The sequence below is a fragment of the Oryzias latipes genome, chromosome 3 (genome assembly GCF_002234675.1).
Source record: "Oryzias latipes chromosome 3, ASM223467v1".
Lineage (NCBI taxonomy): Eukaryota > Metazoa > Chordata > Actinopteri > Beloniformes > Adrianichthyidae > Oryzias > Oryzias latipes.
The window spans coordinates 690,420-717,074 of NC_019861.2; the positions used below are offsets into that span (position 1 = coordinate 690,420).

Sequence of the window (26,655 nt, forward strand, 5' to 3'; positions counted from 1 at the left end):
TGAACCTTTCAACTAGTGAAGGGTACCGTTTGGGTTTTATTCCAAACCGGTTCTTCTGAAAAGGTTCTAGTCTCAAATTGCTGTTTCAAAACCAGAGATCGTTCCGTTTCTTCTAGAAACATGGAACATGTGATGAAGCTGAACAGGATGAAGGAGAGCGCTGGAATGTGTCCAAGATGCTGCGTTTCATGCTTTCCTCTGTGGGAGTCGATGTGTCTTCACCGCTCATCACCATGACAACGGCCTCTTCTCCAGAACCTTGTACACGCCGCTGATGCCTAAGGTTTCTGAATATTACAGTCTTTGGTACCTGTACCAACTCGGTGTCAAGTTTCAGTCCCATCACTGGTTTCCTTTCCTGTGGCGCTGCAGCCGCTGAGCAAAGCCGGCGTTCTGACAACACATGCCAACCAGCAAACACCCCCCATCCCAGCCAAGCTGTTGGGAGGGGCCACGTGAAGCGTGCACCGGCTGCGCACCCTGGCACCGGCTGCGCACCCGGGCACCGGCTGCACACACGTGCATCACCTGTGGGTGTCCAGCCCCCCCCTGGTGACAAACGCATGGAGGCCTCATCTGCATGAGACAAGGAGCCACAGAGTCTGTGGCTCTGTGAGACCCGATCATGCATGTTCTCAGAACCGCTGCAGCCCAACAGTCGGGGGCTGCCGGTCACTTTGGGTTTAGGTTCTGCTTCCTTTTATTAGCTCTGAGCTCAGACTGTCTGCAGACTATGGAGAATCATCTGGAGCTGTTCTTTAAAGACGATACTAACAACAAAATGCAGATTAAAGGTAGAATGAACGGATAAAGTCCAAACCTAGTGAAGACATTTGGCAACAATGACCAGCTGGACATCAATGCCTGATTTTATAAAGAAGAACAGGTTGAAAACTGGTCCAGACGGCTCAAAACGGGGAGAAGTGATCAGTCAGCTGTAAACCACTGAAGTAAACAGGTTTCTGATTCTGGCTAAACGCTGCATCACAGTAGAAAGAGCACCGGGAACTCTTCAGAAACAGATGACCGGAGTGGGTCTTTCAGGGTGGAACCTCAGTCCAGCCGCTGACCCCGGTCAACGAGCGCTCTGACGGCGTTTCTCACCCAGGGAAGCTTTGGGCGATGTGCTCAGCCCTTCGATGCTGGGCCCTTCCTCCGGCTCTGCAGACAAGCAGAAGAGACATCTTCAGGACTCTGAGGTCTGCTCATCTGTGACTGACAGTGGAAAGGACTGAAATGGTCTTTAGAGCATGCAGGCTGTGGAAGTTTGTCTGCATCGTTTGAACAGAATCAGGCTTTCAGTAGAGATTTCTGCAGAGTTCTCCTTGTTTAAGTGTTGGAGAATTTCAGAAAGACGTGATGCTGTGAAAGCTTCATGACTCTTACGTCCATCATCCTGGGATTTGGACGACGCGTCCAGCAGCTGGGGGGTGGGGGCTCCTCCGTTCTGCTCTTTCTCAGCAGGGGGCGCTATGTTCCAGTCAGCCTGAAAAAGACAGAAGCTTCTTCCCATCAGTCTGCTTGGCTCCAAGCTTGAAGGTGGGATTAAGGAGACAACCCCTCTGCAGCAGAGAGGATCCAGCAGGAATCCACCCAGAGCCGCTCGCTGCTCCGCTGCTGCTGTTCTAGAGCTTCAAAGCTCTGAGGACCGCCTCATCCTGCTGTCAAAGTGTCAATGCTGTGACGGTGGGGGGGTAACAGTAACAGGAAAATACGTCTACGTCCACTAAAGCATTTCACGGTCAGAGCGTCTTCAGACACGGCTGCTGCTGTTCCTTTACCCATAATTCCACCTGCATGATTGCTGTGTTTGCCTCTTACATGCCTAAAACCATGAATATAACGCCATGATCATGTTAGCAGATGAAACCTTCTTCATGACATTCCCACACTAAAGACTCGACAGTCCTTGGCTGAGGAGGAACCTTTAACCGATCGGCTACTCTGACCCTGAATCAGAGATCCGGCTACGATCACACAAGAACCGGTTCTTCTTTTGATTAAACTCGTTTAGTTCGGAGCGGTTCCTGCAATGCTGCCATGTTGTGTTCAGCATGTCTGCGCTGTAGACAACAGCTGTTACGGATGAGGCTGTGGTATCCCATCATCCTCTGCTGCTCTGATGCAGAAGGAAAGTGGGTCATGGATAACTGGCTTCACTCTCACTCCTCTTTGTGCCTGAAGGCTCAGCGTTCAGAAATGTTGACGTCAGGCCGCGATGCTCTGATTCAAGCATTTGTTTTCATCCCAAATGGTTCTCGTTATGACAGTCCCACCTCCGTGCAGCACTGCAGTGGTAAAGGTTTCCTCTGTAAAGACCAAAGACTGAGCCGTCATGGAAAAAGACCTCTTTGTGGACATTCCAAACTCTCTCTTCTTCTCTATCAGGATATAACATCACAGATTGGTTTCTATAAATGAAACCTCGATAATCAGAGATTGGGTCTCCACTGAAGTGAGTGTCGGCTGCAGGACCAGCAGACTGAAACAGTTTAAAGTGGAATTACAGTTTCCCAGCGTTTCCAGCGTTAGACGAGGCAGATCTAATCCCAAACCCAGACTAATCTGCAGGAACATTCAGAAATGTAAAGCTACGCCTGGATTTAACAGTAAACTAAGTGACTTTATGAAACGTGCAGAAACCTGCGTGTGCTCGGCGAAAAAGTCTGAGTCTCTCTTGTCGGGAGTCGGGGGGGGTCCTCCTGCAGGAGAATCGATCCACAGCTGCAGAGGAGAGCAGACTCATTAAACAACAGTAATCATGTGATCATGTGTCAGAACAGGTTGATATCTGACTCTAAAGAGAACTTTGCCCTTTGAGCTGAAAGCCTCTGACAGTGGCTGTGTGGGACGGCCTCCATCTGTGAGCTGAACGCTGACATGAGCTTCTCCATCACGGAGGACAGAATCTGTAGAAAATCATCTTCATCTTTCACTCCACAGGGCTGTTTGGAAGGAGGTGGACTGCAGGTCCTCATAAAAACATCCCTTTGGTAGGAAAATGGTATATTCCACAGCGACATGGGGCTTTGCTCGGTTTAGGATTCTATTAGTCAGAGTTGTAGAAATCCAGTATTTGACGCAGAAAACCCAGTTAGACCGTTTAACACCTGCTTTCACACTCTGATGAGCCGTTTCTGTTACAGCTGCAGTCACACTGTTTCAGTGTCAATGTGCAGACGTGACCAGAGCTGCTGGAAGTTATGGTATGTTTTTCCTGCTCGGACTCGTGCAGGTCAAAGGTCACGGAGGTGAAGCTGGAGGCTTTTAGGGTTAGTGAGGGTGTGATCATCAACCAACGCTCGCCACTCAGGCTCACCTCTGTTCCGTACTTGGACAGAGCAGCGTTCGCCAGCTGCCGGATCTTCTCCCTGTACATCTGGGCCGCGCGGCTGTTGTACTTGGCGTTGGTGTCCTTTGTGGAGCAGCCATGCTGGCGGAAGAAAGCCGTCTGACGGAAAAGGAGAAAAATCAGACGACCCGTACAAACATACAAGCAATGGAGCAGCCAGAAAACCACCAACTCACTGCGTTAGCGTTCCCTCCAACCTGCATGCATCGCAGCTGGAACCAGTTCCAGTTGGAGTCCAACTCCGTTGATCTGAGGAGAAGAAGACGGGAGGCAGCAGGTCAAGACGGGACGAGATCTGATCACTGAAAGGGTTGGGGTGTGCACCGTCCCCACAACACCCTCACACCTCTCAATGATGATGATGATGATGATGCATCACCTGATGAAGCTGAGGTGAACTCCCAGCGAGCGGTGGATTCCAGAGCAGTCGATGCACAGGAACACGCCGTGTGAAATGCTGGCCCAGCTGGGGTTTTTGGCAGCGCAGTCGAAACACGCCTGAAACCAAACACCCAATCGGGTCAAGTCACAGATGACATCACCATGGCAACTGGACCGGCCAGGACCTTCCAACGTAGTAACTATAGTAACTACCACAAACAACATGATGTGAACCCAGAAGATTTGACATAACATGATAGGAATTTGCTTCATGAAATAGAAGTAGATTTCTGTTTCTGTGAATCCGGTGCCTTCAGGTGTTTCTCTGTCAGGTAACCTGATCTGCTCAGGTGGAAGCTTGTTCACCTGTCATTGCCCTTCATTTGTGCCAGATGCCCTCTTATTTTATGGGGACCGGCACACACTCGAAGGGTCTGGCCCAAGAACCCACACTGCATGAAGCTCATCACACCCCCTGGGAATCGAACCCTGATTTCCCAGTCCTGCACTTAAGTGAGGCACCGGTGAACACTGTAGAAAATGTCAGGATTGTTTATGACAGAAGGGGGAGTTCTAGATGACGATGGAAGCATTTCAGATGCAGAATGCGTCCCTCCAGTCTGTCATCACAGCAAGGAAAACGGTGAGAGTTCCCTCGTCTCGCCGTTCGCCGGTTCATTCAATCAGCACAGCTGTTCACGCTTTCTTAACTGCTGCATGGTGTTCTGTGAGCTGATTGGCTCTGCTGTGCCGTGTCTCCGGTACAGAATGCGTTCAGTTTTTCCACATTTACATAAATCTTTGTTTCATTCTGTAAAATCACATCTGTAGACGGGCGGGGAGGACGTCATTCCTAAATCAGGTGACAGCAGCAGGGGCGTCCAGGTTCAATGTCGGGTCAATATGAAGCTACGGGGGGGGCGGCCGGATCGGCGGCCGGCAGCGTCTCTGATCAGACATTGACCGGGGCAACGGTCCCTGCGAGCTTGAGCAATGGCTCACATTCTCAGCACACAGAACAGAATTACACACAATTATACCAAAGTTACAGTTTCAAACGAGTTCATCCTTCTTGTTTCAGATGCAAATATCACGGGTTGTGCCCGCCCGATTTACGTGAGCTCCTCTGAAAACAAGGAGAAAGGTTCAGCCTCAACTTGGACACCCTCCCATCAGTCAATTATCTGCCTTCCTGCCCCCCACCTGCCACTGCACCACATGTCCCCGGGCAGCCACTGCCCCGTGTCAAACGCCGTCCGGTCAGCATTCAATGTGAACTCTTCCTTAAACTGTAACACTAATGCCGCCGCACCTCCTGCTGAATTCACTGACAAACTGGCAGGAGGTGACCGCGGTGGCATTTTGGCGTATGAGACCGTAAAAAACCCACTCCAAACAAAAGCTTGGTTCTGGTTCTTTTAGTTCCTGCAGCATTTTTCTGATGATGGAAGACGTATATAAAGAAAATTAAGGGTAAAACTGCATTTCTGAGTATTTCTGAGTATTCCTTTGGTAAAATTGTTGTAAATAAGGAGCAGATGGAAAAATTCAGTTTAAAAAAAACTTGTAGAAGTGATGTAGGTGCTACGGTGGGCGGGGCACAAACTCCCAGCTCCGCCCCTTTCTGATCCTCCACCTGCAGACCAACAGATCCATGAAGGTTTTTGTTTTCCTGGTCTGAGCTGGAATCTGGATCAGAACTGGGCGGATGGATGGATCTGATGTTGCTGCTGTTTTTGTTGCATCGCTAACGTTGGGTTGGGGTGTGAGGGGCTGTAAGCTAGCAGGAAAGCGTGTTAACAAAGGGATGATGGGAAATGAGGTCAGGCTTCCTACACACCAACAGTCCCCCCCCCACATTTGCAGCATTTGCTGCAGTGGAGCGGCTCAGTGACCACGGCCCCCCAGTGCATGCTGGGAGCAGCTGCTGAGTGGACACAAAAGGACGCCTCTGTCTGAACAACAAATTCACCGCCATAGACCCACTCAAAGGTTCTATTAACACCAAGGGGCTTCACGGCATTCAGCTGAGGGCAAACACCTGAGTCTAGCATGAACAGGTTGAGTTCAACCGTCAGCGGGGAAAACCACGCCAGCAGCCGGTCTGCATCCCGTCAGTCCGCATGTCTGAAGCTATTTAAGAATCGATTCAACTTCCTGTAAGTGTGAAAAAGCAGCTGTGGAATGTCCTCAATCATTCAGAAACTATTCAGCTGACATGGCATCAAGGAACACCAGCTACTTAAGTTCTTCATTTTTAAATCCATGACCCACTTACAGCTTTTCATAAACGAAAGCAAACCAGAAAAGTTCCTGTCGTCTCTCCGTTTTCACAAATGATGATTAGTAACTGGGTTTTTCTGCTCCCTGACTCATTTCCTTCCATCGGTTTGGTTTGGTTTCCTATCTTCCTGTTGGTCAGGGACTTGTAGTTTTTGGAATGATTGAACTCATTTTGAATGGATGGAAAGGTTCACATTTACTGTGAGTTTGACTGCATTGAACAGTCAAATTCTTTTCTTTTTGTTCCCATGATTAAAACCTTTTGTTCATAATATCTTTAGTGAACTTCAGCTGATGTCAGACACCAATGTTGACTCATTCATGACATCACAGTTCAATCAAGCTGATTGATTGCAGTTCAGGACAAGAACAGCCTGCTGGTGGGGGTTTGATTCCCGTCTGTGTCTAACCATAGATGTCATTGAGGTCATAAATATGAGTAAAATTCATCTCCACCTTTATAAATGCATGTGTAGCTTCATATAACTGGTCACAGGGACTTAACTTTCCATCTTGGCTTTTATAAGAAGAAAAAAACTACAGTGAGAGAATTTCACTGAGTGTTTTCTGGTTTACAGCCTTTTTCGGAGTAACTGTGTGTCTTTAAAGTCCAAAACAAAACGTTAAAACTGAGTAAAACCTGAAAGAATTCCACTTCTTTCCAGGATATAAACTTCTGACATTCAGTACAGAAATGTCTGCATGAAGAGAGAAGAAAGTGAAAGCGCCATCGTTCCATAACAGCATCAGGAATGTAACCTTGATTAGATGCACACCAAGAACCAACGTCTACAGAGTTCCCGTTAAAAACTAACATTTAGGGAGCGACATCAAATAGTTCAGTCTTTGTTCTCCAAAAAAAAAATAAACATGTCAAAGTTAAAAACTAGGCTAAGTTTTCTTTCCAGCACACGTCACTAAACCCACAACAGGTGATTAATTCTGAGAATCATACTCATCAAACTGACAGCTGGAAACATCAATGACTCATTTAACTGTACAGCTTCAGCTAAATCCACGGCGGCAGCCTGAACTGAAGCCGCTCTTGCTAACCGGCTAGCTTGCCGTAGACGTGAACGGTTGACGTGGCTGTACGTTATTATTGCTTTACTCTCAGGCTAGAAGCCTTTAGCTCAGGGATAAGCAGGCAATGGTAGCCAGCTCAGCGGTCGTGGAACAGCAGAGCAGGGCCGGGCCGGGCCAGGCCAGGCCGGACTACGATCTGAAAAAACAGCTACTAGCATCGAGCTAATGTTTCCTACCCGGAAATGTCAAACAAACCACCGCGAGCGCCGCACAAGCAGACAAAGTCACACAAAACAAGTGTTAGCGTCGTGTACGGTTACCTTGTTTGTGGGAATCGACCTTAATCGCTTGAAAATGGTAAGAATTTCGGTCTTATTTGGTTCGGTAGCCATCTTGCCACTCTGACGATTGGTGTGTGCTGACGCGCCTACGGAACACCGCGCGCCCAAACTTCAGGAAAAAGCGAACACAGCCGTCTCTTCCACTCGGACATGTTTTATGGCCGCAGTCCTTCTCCATTTTAGATTCAGTTAGACTTTCTTAGCCAAACAATACCACAACTTTACCCTTTGCTCTTATACAAACATGCAAACACATGCATGTTAGCCTCAGGTGTGATTGCTTTGGATGGTTGAAATGGGTTTAGGATTGACGACTTAAGTCAACCCATGGCAACAAGTAGTCTTTTTAGGTGTACCACTATTAGACTTAGTCTATACTACAAATGAGGCTATACAATGGAAGTTTACTTTTTTTTTTGCTGTTGCTTTTTTTAACCTAAAAATGAACACAGGTTGTCATCATTGTCATTTTCTTTTTTTTTTTTTTTTTTTTTTTTTTTTTTTAATTCATCATTGTCATTTTCATTATCATTGTCATTATTGTTATCAATTTCATGCAGCAACACATGTAAATTAGTAAGTAAACTTTATTTGTACGGCACCTCTCACAGATAAAATCCCAAAGTGCTTTACAGATAAACAGCAAATGATGGAGAAACACATAAAAAGATATAACAAGATATATTTTAAAAAGAAGCATCTGATTCTTAAAAAACTGGACATAGTCTGTGGGTGAAGCGATAGGGGCGGGACGTTCCACAAGGTCACCTGGAGTTTTGTAATGAGTCTTTGTGACTTTAATGTGTTCAAAGCAGAGGACCGAAGGGGCGACTAGAGACATGCGGTACAAACAGATGGGAAATATGACCATTAAGAGCTCTGACAATCTGGAATCAAATGTAAGAATCAGTTCTAAAATTAATGGGTAACCACTGTAAAAAGGATTAAACAGGAGAAATATGAGTGTTGGTGGTTCCTGTTAAAAGCCTCGCTGCTGCATTTTGTCTGTGTGATCAGATGATATTTTCCAGCTAGAAGATTTGAAGAAGCAGATAAATAATGAACACCTGATGTGGTATCTGCATTTTTTTATGTAAAGTTTAGCGTTTTTTAAATTTTCTTTACACATAATCAGTCACAACAAACTGTCACTAACAACAGAAACTGACCAACAAAAGAGAAAACCTGAAGAGTTGATTGCCGGTGTTTGGCACACCTTAATGCCATCCATACTTTGAAACCTTTGTTTAGAAAACTGTTTGAAGCTGTGCCTAGAAAAACAGCCGCTAAGCAGGAATTGATTCATTTGGATCCTTTTCAAGCTGGTAAAGTGTGAATATAAAAGAGAAATCCTGCATCACGATGGACCATATTCACCTCACAACCTGCAGAAGTTTGGTACCACAGTTAGTGGTAATGTCACCCAACAGACCAGCGCCTAAAAAGGGTTGACTGTCTTACGCAACATGTTACTGAAAAACAAGACTTTGGGACAATGATACGTTACATTAACTCACTTAATAACTATCTTAGGTTTAAGGTTCAGGATTTGTTTTAAAAAAGCAGACTGATTGAGATCAAACTGATGTTTTGAGCTTTCATCAATTCATGAATCCATTTCCTTTGACAGACTTTTAGAACTCCAGATCTGCTTTCAGTTTTTTTCAGTTCAGTGTTTCTGTGTGTGAAATAAAACATTTTAATTATTAGAAGTCCCACCTTTGTTTGGTGTTTATCAATACTTGTGTGAAAACTGTCTCACAGCCAAATCAAATTGATTTTAGGTAGAAATTTGGGGAGAAGGATGTTCACTAAAAAGTAATGGAATTGCAGATGTACAGTATTTAAATAGTTAACTTCTAAAGTGAAAGTGGGTGGAATCGTTTTTTTTAAAGTGACGTCCAGCCCTGTTTATTACTGTCCGTGCTGGACCAAGTCTATCATCCTCCCCAGTGTCGCCTGGACCTCCTGTAGGGTTCATGGTTCACAGTGAACCGTTGGAAACAACCACCTCTGTTAGTACTGTCCCAAACACCTTCTCTGCAGCTCAGAGAGTGGAAAGGAGAACCTTGTGTGTCACGAAGGCCTATGGTGGACAACAACAGAGAGGTTGGTGTTGTGAAGGTCTACCCAGCTGCAACCATTCCTTGCACACATGAAGGTTCTGACACGACTTCAGCTTCGCTTAAAATCAAGTGGCAACATGGAATCTGGGATGTTGAGATCTTTAGATGTAAAACACAGCCAGCTGATGCCTTTTTAACCACATCACAGCTTCAGGGCATGTCTGACTAATGGCCGACAACAGACTAAAAGCTGTTTCTATTCAGGACTATCTCTGGTAAATAAGAGTCACAGTGACCAGAATCATACAATTAAAGGACACATGGAAAGATCACTCCTCTGAAGTGGGCTCTTCAAACAGTTTTTTTTCTAAAACTAATCTTGAGCCACATAGCATCTCAGAACTGAGGTTCAGAGTTCAGAGGAGGCCAAGAACAGTCCTAGAAAACAACACCCCAGGTCCTCCTTCAGCACTAAGGTTCCACTGGTCATCTTCTGCTGATCAACAGTCAACTTTTGCAGGACTTCTTTGACCGGCGGCTTTGTTCCCTGACTATCCAGAACAGACTACAAGCAGACCATTTCCTCATGTCTACAAAGCCAACCAGAATCCTCCTGTGTGGGTGGGATCAGGATCAGATTAAAGTGTTGTCAGGAAACGTTTCTGAAAATGGACCGTAAAGAAATGCTGTCAGATCGGACCCAGTTTTCCAAACGTACAAAAAGATTCAATGAGGCTCAAAAGTCCCAAACTTTTTTTCAGCGTGTTGCTTGCAGCAAGGAGCAAACTGGGGAGCCCAGGATCTGACATGGGTAAAAAAAAAAATAAAAGAATTCGTTCCCACAAAAATATTTGGTTCCCAGGAAAAAATATTCTGACAAACATTTATCCTGTTGTATTTGAATGCACCACAGTTACAGGGACAGGTTGATTGGTCGAGATGCATTATGGGATAAGTGTGATGCATTGCTCCTGATTGTGCCAACACCAACTGGGGCATGCACATAAAGGAAAACATTTTTCTCAACAAGTGTGAAAATGTCTGTAGCTTGGATGGAGAACTTCCTCTGGTGGAGGTAGTGTGATGGTGTGGGGTTGTTTCTCCCTTCCTGGACGATGAGGCGTGTCATCATCGGAGGTCATTGTTAATGCAGAGTCATGAAGCGGAAGTCCCACGTCTCCACAGTCTGGGATCAAACCCTGTCTTCCAAGATCGTTCCTCCAACCTGCCGTTGCATCACTTTGCTGCTGCGCTGCCATTCAAGAGCAAATTCCATTGATGTTAATCTGGTTGGACCTGTTGTGGGGGAGCCGCCCCCTCCAGCTCTGTCAGAAAGGTGACGGTGCAGACTTTGCCAAGAACAGACCGAGGACGACAACATGGAGCCAGGCGCCGCTTTGCTGCTGTTGATCGCAGTTTTGGGGACGAGTTCAGCCCAGTTCTACGGAGACAGCATCAATTTCCAGAAGCCTCGGGTGAATAAAGATGGAACAGTCCAGGTACGGTCCTTCATGAAAGAATTACCAAGGCTTGATCAAGACAAAAGGTGATGGGTCACCTGCTGGGTTTCTGTTTACTGAGACTGTTTTCTCACACATCAGATGTGAAGAGGTGTTTAGCACACCCCCATAGAGTCCAGTTCCTCTGTCTATAAAACCTTTTTATGAAAAATTATTAAAAGCTGAAACAAAACAATAAGATGCTTTAAAGTCACAATGAAAAAATATCCATGAATGTTAAAGTAGACCTCTTTTCCTGTGGCCAACCCACCAACCTGAGGCCAGAGTTCCTCCTCATTCTGTTTTGACCTCAACCCTGCAGGTGACCTTCTACCACAGGCAGAACGGCAGAGGCCACTGCACCAACCAGTCGTCCCTCCGCTGTGTGGATGGAGCTTGTGTTGGCGTTGATGCGGTGCTGATCCAGGAGACAGACAGAACCAGTACTGGTCAGAACCGGTCCTGCCAGACCGAAGGCTACAAGAGCGCCACCGTCTTTGCCAATCAAACCTCTCTGAGTTTAAGGTAAGCGCCGAGCCGCGGCCTTAGTCGGACTTTTTCCACCGTGAGCACTGAAAGGACATAAAAAAGAAATAAAACATTGCATAGCTTAAAGTTTGAAAAATTTTGAACTTCAGAAGAGTCTGACAATGTGTTGCTGCTGACTGAAAATGCATTTTCCATAAACTTTGGGTTTTCCATCTTAATTAGTTTTAAAGTACTTTAATATTCAGAAACAGGATCGTTTTCACTTCATCTGGTCAAAACTGTTTGATATTTATCTCTCTTTATTGTTTATCTTAAACATCTTTTTTAAATCTATCTTTAAACTTAATAAAGAAACAAACTTAGTGAATTATGAGACGTTAAGAAGTCCAACATGTGCCTCATTTGTATTCTTAACATTGAAGAAATTTAAAAGCCAAAAACATGAACTATTTTCAGTTCTTTTTTCTTACCTAATGTAATTACTGTTACATTACCTAAAGTAATTACCTGACTGAACACTTTTTTGAAGAAATGGTTCAGATGTAGGTCTTCTAAAAACTTTGAATTTTCTTGTTTTTCTCAAAACTCCAAAAACTCTCATAACTCCTCCCAAACTCAGAGGAAGAATTGGTTGAAGAATGGCCGAGTTTAGAGACTTTTTTCTTCGTTAGAGTTTTTGAGAAGTTGGCTTTTCCGATTCATCCTGACTCTGATTTCAAATGCAAACATTTGGAAATGAAATGAACAGGTGCTGCTGTTCCTTCTACAATGATGCAGGTAAAGATCCCTCTGTCATCCTGGATGAAACCAATTTATTACGAAGCAACAGACGGTTTGACTGGAAAGTCGATTTGTGAAAGTGAAAACCTCTGAACTCCAACATCGGAATAATGTGCGTGATTAATACTAAAAAAATTGCAATTGCAAATTAGACAGACTGTTTAACAATGAACAGGGTGGGACTGGCAGTTTGACTGACAGCAGGAACAAATTCCTGCATTTCTGAGGTGGGTGCAGCTCTGCTGGGGGGCATTTGGACTCTGAGGCTAGAAGTCTGCCATCCGCCTGATTGGCTGCAGACAAACATGTGCATAATGACAAAAGCATCAGTTTCTCTGCTGCTTTCCATGTGAACGGAGGGGAAGAAAATGCTCCACCCGTCAATCTGCTTTGGATTTGCAGCCGATGGCGTGTTTCGTGCTGTGGGAGAACTGGTTCCAATGCCTCACTTAATGAGGAGGATTTAAAGAACAATAAGAGAAAACAATAACTATCATCTTCCTCGCTGACACATTTGTCTTCGGTAAATGCCAATCTGTCATGTGACTGCTCCTCAGGAGTGTTCTGGCTCACACAAACATGCCTACAGGCTCAGAGAGTCTCCGGGGGCTTCAGCTGAAATGTTCATAGTGTTTTAGAGACCTGCTGCTGTTTAGTTTCTTTTTCTGTTAAAGACCCACTCCGCAGAAAATGTGTTTCTAACATGTTCATATAGCTTATATGACGGAGGTCATATAAGAAGAACATTAAGCCCCCGGTCTCCAACATGCCTCCCTTCTTTCCTCTTCCTCTTTTCCATCTGGTCCAACAACATAAAAACAGGAGACAAATGTAATCAATATCAAAAAAGATCAGTCTAAATTACAAAAGGAGTTTATTCAAATATACATTTCCTGTGTCAGACGATCCAGAACCACTATTGTAAAAGTAAAATATGTCCAACAGAAGAGGCCTTCAGCTCTCATCTGTCTGCTCAGCTGTTGGACAAGTTAAAAAAAAAGAAATTAAGCTCAAAATTACATTTCTGAGTATTTCTTTATTCAAATCGGGTCAGCGTCCAGTCAGAGTCCAGTCAGAGTCCAGTCAGGGGCAGGTCAGAGTCGTGTCAGGGTTGCGTCAGAGTGGGGTCAGGGTTTGGTCAGAGTCAAGTCAGAGTCGGGTTAGGGTTGGAACGGAGTCAGGTCAGAGTCGGGTCAGGGGCGGGTCGGGGGCGGGTCAGGGTCTGGTCTAGATCTGGTCAGGGTGGTCTAGATCTGGTCAGGGTTCGGTCAGAGTCATGTCAGGGTTGTGTCAGAGTCGGGTCAGAGTCTAGTCAGAGTCGGTTCAGGGTTGGAACGGAGTCAGGTCAGAATCGGGGCAGTGGCGGGTCAGGGTCCGGTCTAGATCTGGTCAGGGTCCGGTCAGAGTTGGGTCAGGGTCGGGTCAGAGTCATGTCAGAGTCAAGTCAGAGTCGGTTCAGGGTTGGAACGGAGTCAGGTCAGAGTCGGGTCAGAGTCGGGTCAGGATTTTGGGTCAGAGTCGGGTCAGAGTCGATTCATGGTCTATTCAGAGTCGGGTCAGAGTCGGTTCATGGTTGGAACGGAGTCGGGTCAGAGTCGGGTCAGAGTCGGTTCAGAGTCGGGTCAGGATTTTGGGTCAGAGTCGGGTCATGGTCTATTCAGAGTCGGGTAAGAGTCGGTTCATGGTTGGAACGGAGTCGGATCAGTGTCGGGTCAGAGTCGGGTCAGGATTTTGGGTCAGAGTCTGGTCATGGTTTATTCAGAGTCGGGTCAGAGTCGTGTCAGAATCGGGTCATAGTCGGTTCATGGTTGGAACGGAGTCGGGTCAGAATCGGGTCAGGATTTTGGGTCAGAGTCGGGTCAGAGTCGGGTCATGGTCTATTCAGAGTCGGGTCAGGATTTTGGGTCATAGTCGGGTCAGAGTCGGGTCATGGTCTATTCAGAGTCGGGTCAGAGTCGTGTCACAGTCAAGTCAGAGTCGGTTCATGGTTGGAACGGAGTCGGATCAGTGTCGTGTCACAGTCAAGTCAGAGTCGGTTCATGGTTGGAACGGAGTCGGATCAGTGTCGGGTCAGTATCGGGTCAGAGTCGGGTCAGGGTCGTGTCAGCGTCGGGTCAGATTCGGGTCAGGGTCGTGTCAGAGTCGGGTCAGAGTCGGGTCAGTGTCGGGTCAGAGTCGTGTCACAGTCAAGTCAGAGTCGGTTCATGGTTGGAACGGAGTCGGATCAGTGTCGGGTCAGAGTCGTGTCACAGTCAAGTCAGAGTCGGTTCATGGTTGGAACGGAGTCGGATCAGTGTCGGGTCAGTATCGGGTCAGAGTCGGGTCAGGGTCGTGTCAGAGTCGGGTCATAGTCGGGTCAGAGTCGGGTCATGGTCTATTCAGAGTCGGGTCAGAGTCGTGTCACAGTCAAGTCAGAGTCGGTTCATGGTTGGAACGGAGTCGGATCAGTGTCGTCTCACAGTCAAGTCAGAGTCGGTTCATGGTTGGAACGGAGTCGGATCAGTGTCGGGTCAGTATCGGGTCAGAGTCGGGTCAGGGTCGTGTCAGAGTCGGGTCAGAGTCGGGTCAGGGTCGTGTCAGAGTCGAGTCTGGGTCGTGTCAGAGTCGGGTCAGGGTCGTGTCAGAGTCGGGTCAGAGTCGGGTCAGGGTCGTGTCAGAGTCGGGTCAGGGTTGGGTCAGAGTCGGGTCAGGGTTGGGTCAGAGTCGGGTCAGGGTCGTGTCAGAGTCGGGTCAGGGTCGTGTCAGAGTCGGGTCAGGGTCGTGTCAGAGTCGGGTCAGGGTCGTGTCAGAGTCGGGTCAGGGTCGTGTCAGAGTCAGGTCAGGGTCGTGTCAGGGTCGGATCAGTGTCGTGTCAGAGTCAGGTCAGGGTCGTGTCAGAGTCGGATAAGTGTCGGGTCAGGGTTGGGTCAGAGTCGGGTCAGAGTCGGGTCAGGGTCGTGTCAGAGTCGGGTCAGGGTCGTGTCAGAGTCAGGTCAGGGTCGTGTCAGAGTCGGATCAGTGTCGGGTCAGGGTTTGGTCAGGGTCGTGTCAGAGTCAGGTCAGAGTCGGGTCAGGGTTGGGTCAGAGTCGGGTCAGGGTTGGGTCAGAGTCGGGTCAGGGTTGGGTCAGAGTCGGGTCAGAGTCGGGTCAGGGTTGGGTCAGAGTCGGGTCAGGGTTGGGTCAGAGTCGGGTCAGGGTCGTGTCAGAGTCGGGTCAGGGTCGTGTCAGAGTCAGGTCAGGGTCGTGTCAGAGTCGGATCAGTGTCGGGTCAGGGTTGGGTCAGTGTCGGGTCAGAGTCGGGTCAGGGTCGTGTCAGAGTCAGGTCAGGGTCGTGTCAGAGTCGGATCAGTGTCGGGTCAGGGTTGGGTCAGAGTCGGGTCAGAGTCGGGTCAGGGTTGGGTCAGGAAGGGCATCTGCATAAACCTGAAAGCAGACGATGAGTCTGATTGGGAGGACTTGCTGTGTCGACTTCTGAGGGAGAAGCAGAAAGGAAAGTCCGGTTAGCGTGATTCCACGGGGATCAGACTGTGGACCAGGCCGCTGCTGTGACTCAGAAATGAGGAACTATTTCAATTACTGGAGTAAATATACTTGACAGTGTCTTTTGGTACTGGAGCCTGTCATATATTGTACTTGCTGCTTTTGTTTAGTCATGATTGTGTTTACATTCTTACGAAAATGGCTCAGTGGCCTGGTAGTGGAGTGTCTGTCTTGAGTCTGGAAGGTTATGAGTTCAAACCCACAGCTGAGCTAAACCAAAGTCTCTAAAAATGGGACCCAATGCCTCCAAGCTTGACATTCGGCATTGAGGGGTTGGACTGGGGGGTTAAACCACCAAACGGTTCCTGAGCGTACTTGTGTGCACGGCTCCCCGCTCCCCCAGGGGATGGGTCAAATGTGAAGAACAAATTTCATGACCTCAGGTTTACAGCTAAAGGGACTTAAATGTTTTAGGAGCAACAGATGAAAGTTACCTGTACTGATCTGTTTGTTCCTACTGTAAATGAACTAAACTCTCAATGAATGTGTAATTCTCCTGGTTTTAGGTAAAACCACAACCGAATGTGGGACAGTCATTTAGATGGAGGTTCTTGTGTGTTTCAGTGTCTCAGGCTGCTGCTGGACAGCTAATGCTGAGGGAAAAACCAACTGGACCACCCAGGCCGAGCTGGACCTGGGAACCCGATCGGACTCCCACGCCATCAACCGCTGCCCTGTGACTACCACTGTGTCCTCTCTACGGTACAACACAAGCCTTTCTGAAAAATCCAAACATGCTCTGAAGATATGCAGCAGCTTAAAGAAACTCCTCATGTTTCTTGGCAGAATTCCTCAGAACTGTTTCACCAGAGTCCGTCTCCTGGCGCATGATCCAGACGGAGATAAAGTGAGGTGCCGCTTTGCTGATGGAGCCAGTGCCCCGACCAACATCACTCTGGATGAGGTAACGTCACCTGTCAGACGACTGACTGACTGAGGGTGCTCCTCCTCATCACCTGTATCTCCATCTGCTCCCAGGCTGCATGCACACTGCAAAGCACAGGCCAGGTCCAGGCTGGCGTGCACGTGTTTGAGGTGATGGTGGAGGACTTCTCCTCCAAAAACATCACTCTGACCTACAGAGATGGGACCTCTGCGGTTCGGACCGGCTCTGATGCAAACGCAGCGCCTCTTTGCAGTGTTAAGCTGCAGTTTGTCATTGAGGGTGAGTCTAGAGGAGCTGCTGACAATTCTATCCTAAAAAGACATGAAGATTTGTGAATGAGATGAAAATCTTTCAAAAACAACATCCCTGTAAAACTCTGCCATCGTTTTTAACAATTGAATCAGTTAGTTCAAAAGGGGCCCAAGTCCACAATCTTTTATAATGGAGACATATATTCTATGGTCTTCAAGGGAAAAACCATCTGATTATGTGCAAAAAGTCCCAAGTCTGTTGTAATGTATTGACTATGCTTGACATTTAAAATGCATTAAGTGCAAAATTCCTGGACTTGGGCCTCTCTTGCATGGGTTTAGCTTCATCCCATAGATGGCAGCACTAGTTATCCAATATGGCAGCACCCCTGCCCAAGTCCAGAGACTTTAGTTTGCTAGTCCTCTGAAATGATAAAAGTGAGGAGCTTCATATTAGCATTTGGAAGCTATGAACTGGAGCTAAATCTGGGTAAAGTATGAATCATTTGGTGTAGCCTCCCTTCAAGCTATGCAATTAAAATCATTTCCTGGAAAAACAAACCTCTTGGACTTGGGCCCCTTTTGAACTAACCGATGAAAATGAAATAGACTTCAGACCTCCTAGAAATCTACTCTGAATGAACAGTGGGCTCATAAATCCCAGCTTTTCATGCTGCAGAGGCAGATCCACACAAAAAGAGAATAAGATGACAGAACCACCTCTCTAAATTCACCTGCTACATGCATGTGAATATGAGAATAGCAGCGGCTCGCTAAAAATAAAGGAAGGAAATCTAAAAGGAGGTTCTTGTGTCTTAAATCAGTCAACTGCCTTCATAAAGTGGCTGCTCAATTAAAAGCCCAAAGCTATTAAAGGTAATAAAAGCAAATGTCTTTGAAGAAATATGCCAAAGAGGAAACAGACGAGAAGTCTTTGACTTCAAAGAAGAATCCATTTACTATTTACAGACAGAACCAGAAGACTTCCTCCAGAAATGGATTTATTGAGAATATTGATCCCACAATATGCAACCACTGACTCTGTCATGCTACAAATATGCTGCTAATAAGGTTGTGTTCACTGTGGATTTCTATTTATAATATTAATGTTAATATATAATTCTACACTATATGACCAAAAGTACTGGCTCAGCCATCCAGGTGATCAGAATCAGGTGTCCTAATCACTTGGTCACTCAGACATGCAGACTTTCTAAAAACGTTTGTGAAATAATGTTCCGTTCTCTGGAGTTCAGTGAATTCCAGCGTGGAACTGTCACAGGAAGCCACCTGTACAGCAGATCTAGTGGTGAAATGTCCTAAATATCCCACAGTCAGCTGTCAGCTCTATCAGGACAACATGGAAGAGTTTGGGAACAACAGCAGCTCAGCCTCCAAGTGGTCGACCACGTGACCTGATGGAGAGGGGTCATAGATGCTGAAGGTCAGAGAGGTCACCCACTTTCTGCAGTCAGTTGCTGCAGAGCTCCAGACGTCACGTGACCTTCAGATCAGCCCAAGTCCAGCACGCAGAGAGCTTCATGGGTTTCCACGGCCGAGCAGCTGCATCCATCCACACATCACCAAGTGAATGCAAAACGTTGATGCAGCGATGGAAATCACGCCGCCACTGGACGCCTGAGCAGTGGAGACGCCTTCTCTGGAGTGGTGAATCACGCTTTTCCATCTGGCAATCTGATGGACAAGTCTGGATTTGGAGGTTGTCAGGACAACGGTGCATTTGGGACGAGTGTGACATTTGGTGGAGGAGGAATCATGGTGTGGGCTTGGTTTTCAGGACTTGGCCCCTTAGTTCCAGTGAAAGGAACTCTGAATGCTTCAGGATACCAAAACATTCTGGACAATTCCATGACCCCAACCTTGAGGGATCAGTTTGGAGCAGCCCCTCCCCCTTCCAACATGACTGAGCAGCAGTGACCAAAGGTCAAAGGTCCATGGAGACATGGAGGACAGAGTCTGGAGTGATGAACTGGACAGAGTCCTGACCTGAACCCCATAGAACACCTTTGGGAGGAGTTAGAGCAGAGACTGAGAGCCAGGCCTTCAGTGTGTGACCTCACCAATGACCTTTAGAAAGAAAGGTCAGAAACTCCTAGAAACACTCATGAACCTTGAGGACAGCCTTTCCAGAAGAGTTGAAGCTGGAACAGCTGCAAAGGTGGACGACATCATGTAGAACTCTATGGGTTAGGAATGGGACGAAACTTCAGTTCACATGTTGGTCAAGGCAGGTGAGCCGATACTTTTGGGAAAATAGTGTAGATTGTAGTATTTATCCATCACACTTTAATGTTTAAACCAGCTGCAGATATTTTACAGAAAAATAATATTCAATAAAATAAAGTTTCTGATTTGTGGAAACTTGTGGAAGGGACATTTAGGAATCGGGGAGGCATCTCTGTGTTAAAGAAAAATTCACAACGAATCAAGACTGACTAAAAAACTGATAGATGGATTGATTTTTTTATTGTTATGATGGCATTCTATGAAAAAGACATGGTAATGTTGCCTTTATTACATTTTTATAAATCAGAAACAAACTTCAACAAATCAACAACTTTGTTTCATTGAATCTTCATTATCTGTAAAATATCTGCAGACATTTTTGTATTAAAACTGCTTTCAATGTGAATCATTTTAATATGAGAAACAGATTTCTGGAAACTAGAGTCTTGCGATAAAATCAGACACCAACTTCGGCCTCGAACTCACTGGTCTGTGAAAAGAAACCTGTCTGTTCCCTTAAAAGGTTGGAGGCTTCTGCCTTAGAGACCAGGAATGTTTGAAGTTGTGTTTGTCAGGATCCTGTTGCGGACATAAACGCAGGATGCAGGAATGCAGAAGCAAAGTTCTTTAATTCTGCACTGAACTGACTGACTGATACTCAAGGCTTGAGGTTACAGTAGACAAACAAAACAATCTTGTAAAGAGTGGAGGAAAGACACAGACTAAATACACAGGAGGACTGATGACATAAGTGAACACAGGTGTAGCCAATAAGTTGCCAGGTGGAAGGAAAAGTAACTGCATTGAAGAAAACCCAGGAAACAATGAGCTGGAAACAGGACAAACTGAACACAATTACACACCCCACCCCAAATACCCCACACTGTTTCAGAACAAACTCTTCTTCTGCGTCGTTTGTTAACATTTTAAAGACTTAAAGCTCCTCCCACAGCCACACAATCAGACTGACCAACGGCCCAAACCTAGAGGAAGCTAACGCCGGCTCTGCCTTTGGGTCAGAACATCCCAGCTTCTTTCTGCTCCACTGATCATTGGGCTCAGATTGAACTGAACAGACTGAAAACAGTGTTGAGAAGCTGCTGTAAATCATTTCAGCAGGATTTGAACTCATGAAAACCAAGATGAAAACAACACGGCGTTGAAGAGAGGGTGAAAGCAGAGGCTGCACGCTGACCCAAAGCATTGAATGCTGCTGTGTTTGTATTCCAGTCCTCCAGGCAGCGAGCTGTGGCACGCTGCCCACGTTTCTGTCCAGGACACCCTCACATGGAGACATTCTTCACGCCGCCGTGGGCAAGGCCTTCCACCTTGTCGCAGAAGCAAGGGCTACATCTCAGTACAGACTTTGGATTTCTGACCAGCTCTTCCTCCGGCCCTGAAAGCACTGTACTGACTGCACTTTGTTTCGTAGGATCACAGACTTCCAGGTCAGCGGCCCCCTCAACATGAACAAAAGCGTCAGTCTGGGCGCCCAGGCACAGCTGAGTCTGAACTGGACCCCTCAGAGCTCGGACCTCTATAGATTTGTCCCAGTCTGCTTCACTGCAGACACACTGAACAACACGTGAGTCCTGCCGAACTCTCTTCAGCAAAGACACAACGTTCAGTCAAACACATCAGACATCCAATCAGAAAATGAGAGCTGGTAGTTCAGCCTGAAGTTCATCTATCCCAGTATCTGCAGCTTCTGTATGCTGCAGCTCTTTCTCTACCTCTGTGAAGATCCCATTGGACAATCTTCCACATGGAAGTTGTTTGGTTTTTGAAAAATATTCAAGCTTATTCAGTTTCATATTCATATTCAGTTTACTGTTCATTTCTGAACTGTAAAACTAGAGCTGTGATGGTGTGGGATTTTTGATCACCGCGGTGATGAACCAGCAGGGGGCGCGGTGTCGCGGTTAACCTATGGCCCAAAGCATGAAATAAGTACCATTAATCTGCTGCATATCTCTGATTACTGCCAGCTCAGCCTTTCTTTGTTTTGTCCTGCAGGCAGTCAGAGATGAGATGTGTTGTTGTCATGGTAACCTCAGCATCTACTGTTCAAGGTTTGTGAAATTCTCTACGACTATAATCAAAAACAACTTTTGCTGCTCATAAAAAATGAAAACCCTCCAATATTATAGAACTTGAATGAGAAGACCTTTTTTAAATATTTTTTTGAACTTTAGTCCAGTCATGTAGCTTAAGGCTAAATGTCCTTAGGGTGCTGCTTCCTTCTAGTTGGAGAGAAGTGGTACAGGTTGGGTCTAATCTCTCTCAAGTTCCTGTAAATTGCTCTAAAGTGATCACAATATGTATTTTTAGAGAGAACAACCCTAATTTTTCTCCACTTTTGCCTCATCTCCCTTTTTTTTCTTTGCCCTTTGAACCAAATATTAAATCTATTTGGATTCCTGGAACTACCTGAACTTTCAAAAAAGTAAACCCAGATCAGAATTGTCTCCTTAAGTTTGACAAGTCAAAAAAGACCTGGGGCCTCATTTATAAACGTTGCGTACGCACAAAAGAAGGCGTACGCCACTCTCTACGCAATAGTTGAGATTTATAAAAAGCAAACTTGACGGGAAAATGTGCGGTCCTCCACGCAAGCTCTGACCCAGGCGTACGCACAAAAACGGGTGAAATGAGAAACGGCGACACCGTCGGCAGATGGAAGAAACACGTGAAAGTGAAAATGACAATCCTGCCTCTCAGAAATAACATGAAGACTTCACAAAGCAAGTCTGACAATTAACAGCTACACCAACACCCGTTTGATCGATCAGCAGTGAAACAAACAAAAAAATCAAACGAAAATTACAACAGAAATTCAAATGAACACATATTTGCAAAAAGAAAAGTGAAATATGTTCTGCAATATTGGCATGTTGTGCAATTCATCCTCATAAATAATATAGTTAACAGAACAAATTATGTACAAAACTGATATTCCCGTCAGTGTGTCCGTCTGGAGGAGCAGATAGAGGTGCAGACAGACAGACAGATGGATAGATAGAGAGAGATGTATTAATTGTCCACTGGGGAAAGTTGTTTTCATAGTAAAACATTTCTTCATAAGCTACAGAATTATGGTATTCATGCATATGCCTTTAGTTTGTTTTATTTTTGATAAAACAATGTATGGCTTATGTCTCAACCATTCAGAAAGCAACAAGAAATTACATTTGCGCTGCATCTGGCACGTCGGTGTCACCCCACGCCTCAGTAACCACTCCACTTAAAAGGGATTCCCCAATAATTGCCGCCAGTCTTTCATCAAGAGGGGTCAGCTCCGGTGTCCCCTGTCCCCCACCCGTGGCGGACACACTCTGGCGATGCAGCGCCAGACGTTTTTTTGCCTCGACTTTGATGTCCGACCTTTTCTTTCTTATTTCGGCCACGGTCTGAGGTTGTGAGGCTGCAGCATTCACGGCGTCTGCCACCGTTTGCCGCTCACGTGCCTTTTTGGCATTAGTAATGCCCACACTGTGCCCTCCAAACAACACTTTTCTCCTCTTTTCCACCTCGCCAACGATAACTTCTACTTCACATTGAGTGAAGTTACGTTTTTTTGATTTCCTCTCTGTGTTTGCCATGATTTCCCAATCAATGAATATTCATTTGTGGGCGTTTCACGGACTATTTATGGGCAACTATAGGCGTGTCATGAAGCCGCAAAAGCTGCGCTGCATTTAGAATTGGTTGTGATTTATTAAGGGAAAGATGCGTAGGATGTGCGTGCGCACGGTTTTATAACTCCGAATATTTCTGTGCGTACGCACGTCCTATGTTTCATCCGTACGCCACTTCTGACACAAATTCTACGCAAAGTTTTAGAAATGAGGCCCCAGAACAGTAAAAGCATCGTTAGACTTATGTATACTTACGTATACCTGTCTAATCAATATTTATGTTGATGTTTTGTTATAGAAACAGCAGGAGTGTAGTATTTAGCTCCACCAGCATCAAGATCAACTAAATGAACCTGCTGAACCTTTAACAGGCAACTAAATAGAGCAGATCTAAAAACCCTGAATGAAGCTGGCTTCTCAAAGAGAAAACAGAGAAAGTTTATTGCATAACCTTCTTAGAACAGCCGGGGATGGCCTCACTAGTAGAAACAGTTGTCAATTTAGAGGATACCTGACAGGTTAATCCAGTGAGTTTGAGGTAGACGTCTGAGTGGGAGACCGCTGAGGTCCGAACATTTGAATTAACATTCAGTCATCATAGCAGGGGTCATGACAAAGATCCGTTCAAAAAGGCAAAGATTCAATCTGAAACCAAAGTGGAGGCAGAAAGGTGGTCAGGGTATGAAGACACAGACATGAAAACAGAAGGTGAACAGGTCAGAGAGAAGACGGCAGGACTTATGATTTACCGATTCAGAGACTCAATGAGTGCAGGCTGTAAGTACAGTGCCTCAACCAGAACCGGCTGATGATGAGGAGCATTGAGTGACCAGATGGCATGACGTCATGATGATTTTGACTTACAGGCAATGCCACAGTACAATGCTCTCCAAACAAGATGGTGATTATCCTGGAAAAAGCTTCCATGCCTGGTATTGACGTCAACTTCCTCCAGTTGATTGACCCGTCTTGCTCCCTCTCGTCCAACGACACTCACATCATGGGCGCCATGTCCTTCAGCACCTGCGGCACAGAACTCGAGGCATGCATAGATAAAAAACAACAGTTCATTCCAAGGCCTGTCTTGTTTTTAACAGTTTGTTTGTCCTGCAACTAGGATAAAGGGGACAACATGGTTTTCAAAAACCGGATCAACTCCTTTGTACAGCCCAATGAGGTCATTGTCCGAAGAAGGACCATAAAGATTGACTTTTCCTGCGAGTTTTCCAAAACCATCAGCATCTCCAGCTACTACAACCTCCACAACTCCGACTACATCTTCACAGAGTCCAGTTTTGGAAGCTTTGGCTACGCCTTCGACATCTACCGGGACAATAACTTTACTAACAAGGTGGAGCCCAGTGCCTACCCGGTGCAGGTCATGCTAATGGACACGATTTACATGGGAATCCAGGCAAACTCTGAGCTCCCAAACGTGACTGTGTTTGTCGAGTCCTGCAAAGCCACTCCAGACGACAACCCTAACAATGGCGTCTCTTATGACCTGATCAAAAACGGGTGAGGATTCTTGAACAACAGGGAGTTATCATTTGTTTTCAAGTTTTTAGAAAAGCAAACAGTTTATCTTTAACTTGTTTTGTCTCCAGGTGTGTAAAAGATGAGACACTTAAAAGGTACCCATCCAATCAAACTTCTTACAACTTTGAAGTGCAGGCCTTCAAATTCACTGGAAACTTTGACCAGGTAACTTTGTATGACATTATCCGTCAAATATTCATCCCTACATGGACCTCAGCCTGTGCTGCAGTGGACTTGTGTCCAGAAGAGTATTTAATTTACAACTCTGCCTCATTCAAATAAGGACTACAGTTCCAATTCCAATGTGAAGTTGCTTTTTATTGATTTGATATGGATTTAACTACTCTACTCTACTACTCTACTACCTCTAACTACTCGACGTGACATGTCCAGGTTGCACTGGGCCCTAAACACTGACCGACTGTACACTCTTGAGCAGGATGATGTGTGAACTCAAATAAATAGATGCCTCACAGACTTCATCAATATTGATCTAATAATGAAGTCTGTCTTGGTAGCTTTCCTCATTTCATGTTGGCAAAGCTCTAATAACAGCGTGGGCGTGCACACCAGAGCCAGATCCTTTAGCAGTGGTTCATCTGACACACTTGTGCTTCACAGGTTTACATCACCTGTTCCGTCATCTTGTGCGAGGCAAACAATCCCTTTTCCAGATGTGCTCAGGGATGTTTGAATGAACCCTTCCGTCGACGCAAAAGAGCCCTAAGCAAGGAGACGCGCGGCCATTACATCATCCAGGGACCTCTGCAGTTTGTCAGACCAGCAGCCCCCATCATGACGGAAGACATGCTGGAGCCTGAGATGAAAAGGATGGATGTCCCTGCTGCAGGTTAGAGGATGAATGAGCCCTCTTTGTGTTTCCATATGACTGACAGCTGAACCGTGTCTTCTTGTCTTACAGTGAAGCCTCCAGCAGCCGCTTCAGAGAATAGACCTGACCTCAGATCCGAAACCAGGTCAGGCAGTCAGGGTTCTGGAGCCATGGCGGTCCTCTCATCCAACCTCACCACAGCGGTCTTTGCAACCGCCTTTGTCGTGTCTCTGGTGTTGCTGGCTTTGGTCGTTCGTCACTACAGCAGGAGGAGGACAGCAGAGGACCGCAAAGTTCTCATCCAAGAAGACGCTCAGACCTAAAGCCGACAGCAACGCTCATCCTTCCTCCTTCTCATATACGTCACCCAACATGCTTAAATTCATTTGTAATGTTGACATTAAACTTCAGCAGAATTTTCTTCATGCAAGCAGATCTACTAGAAAGGCTCTGAGAGATCCAAGCAAAAAGGTTTCATTCTTACTCTGTTAGAAAAACTAACGTCTGTATTCTCTGCGCTATTATGAAGAGGAGAAGGAGGAGTTTGATCATCAATAATATATGCATTACTCTTATAAATATATATTTCTGTCAGCCTGCATTTTATGAAACATTACAAGCACTGTGAGGGCTTTAAAAGGTGGAACAATGACTTCTGTCAGATGGAACGAGAGGGTGAGGACAACCAGGGAAGACGGTGAGAAGTTAGAAGAATGTTGTTTTTGCAGGCTGGTCAAAGTGTTGTAAATGGACAGGATGACATTCCTGGAGCCGTTCGTCGGCGTCAACATGTCTGTCTGATGTCCTGTCACCAATTCAGGCAGTAAACCACCTGGTTGTGATCTTGCTGACGTGAAAACAGGATGTGGCTGCTTTGGTTCGGTTGCTCTCACAACTGGACAGAACAAACGTCTGACCATCAGTCAGAGATCCAGACTTCTTCTTAGGGTTTGATATCCTCTTAAATGCTGGGACTCTGGTTTCCTCTCTTTCTTTTTAACATATAATTTGACAGTTATTTATATCAGATTATTTTGTTTATCTATACATAAATTTAAGAGGGCACTATCATGACTCTTGACAAAAAATAAAATGCCTCTGGGTGTGTTTGTTTCAGGTTTGTCTTTGTTAATCATATTCATGCAAGACTGAAGCTGCTGGAAAGGATCATTAGAAGATGAGAAATAATAATAAATATATTTACAGTCAGACCATCAATATTTGGACAGAGACACATTCTTTCTACTTTAGTTTCTGTTCATTACCACAGGGAATTTGAAATAAAACAACTCAGATGTCATTGAAGTGCAGACTTTCAGCTTTTATTCCATGGGTTGAACAAAAAGTTTACATAAAAATGTGAAAAACTAAAGCATTTTTTAAACACCATCCCTTCATTTCATGGGCTCCTAAGTAATTGGGCAAATGACTTCCATGCTATTGAATGGGCAGGTGTGGACAATTCCCTTATTATGTCATTATGAGTGAAGCAGATAACAGGCCTGAAGTTGATTAGAGGACTTGTG

The 26,655-nt window shown here is 45.7% G+C and overlaps 2 protein-coding genes across 3 annotated transcripts in view; one reads left to right on the forward strand and one right to left on the reverse strand.

Moving 5' to 3' along the window:
* Nucleotides 1–7,507, reverse strand: part of arfgap2 (ADP ribosylation factor GTPase activating protein 2) — a 9,994-nt gene extending 2,487 nt beyond the window's left edge. Inside the window, exons 1-7 of one of the 2 annotated variants that reach the window (XM_004084246.4) lie at nt 7,363–7,493; nt 3,732–3,850; nt 3,529–3,601; nt 3,320–3,451; nt 2,644–2,724; nt 1,387–1,486; nt 1,105–1,161 (exon numbers count right to left, since the gene is read on the reverse strand). In XM_004084246.4, the coding sequence (XP_004084294.1) occupies nt 1,105–1,161; nt 1,387–1,486; nt 2,644–2,724; nt 3,320–3,451; nt 3,529–3,601; nt 3,732–3,850; nt 7,363–7,434 (634 nt within the window). In that variant the 5' untranslated portion in view covers nt 7,435–7,493. Of the gene's footprint in view, nt 1–1,104; nt 1,162–1,386; nt 1,487–2,643; nt 2,725–3,319; nt 3,452–3,528; nt 3,602–3,731; nt 3,851–7,362 lie in introns of both variants that reach the window. The other variant, XM_020699662.1, reaches the window with a different exon arrangement.
* A 3,285-nt stretch (nt 7,508–10,792) lies between these two features.
* On the forward strand, nt 10,793–26,243 carry LOC101159555. Its single transcript, XM_011492437.3, has 13 exons — nt 10,793–10,948; nt 11,271–11,473; nt 16,301–16,438; nt 16,523–16,640; nt 16,715–16,901; nt 20,351–20,477; nt 20,553–20,705; nt 21,137–21,192; nt 23,625–23,800; nt 23,876–24,276; nt 24,366–24,462; nt 24,919–25,147; nt 25,220–26,243. Exons 1-13 carry the CDS (start codon nt 10,829–10,831, stop codon nt 25,450–25,452), a joined length of 2,238 nt encoding a protein of 745 aa, XP_011490739.1. The 5' UTR covers nt 10,793–10,828; the 3' UTR covers nt 25,453–26,243.
* Nucleotides 26,244–26,655: the final 412 nt, after the last annotated feature.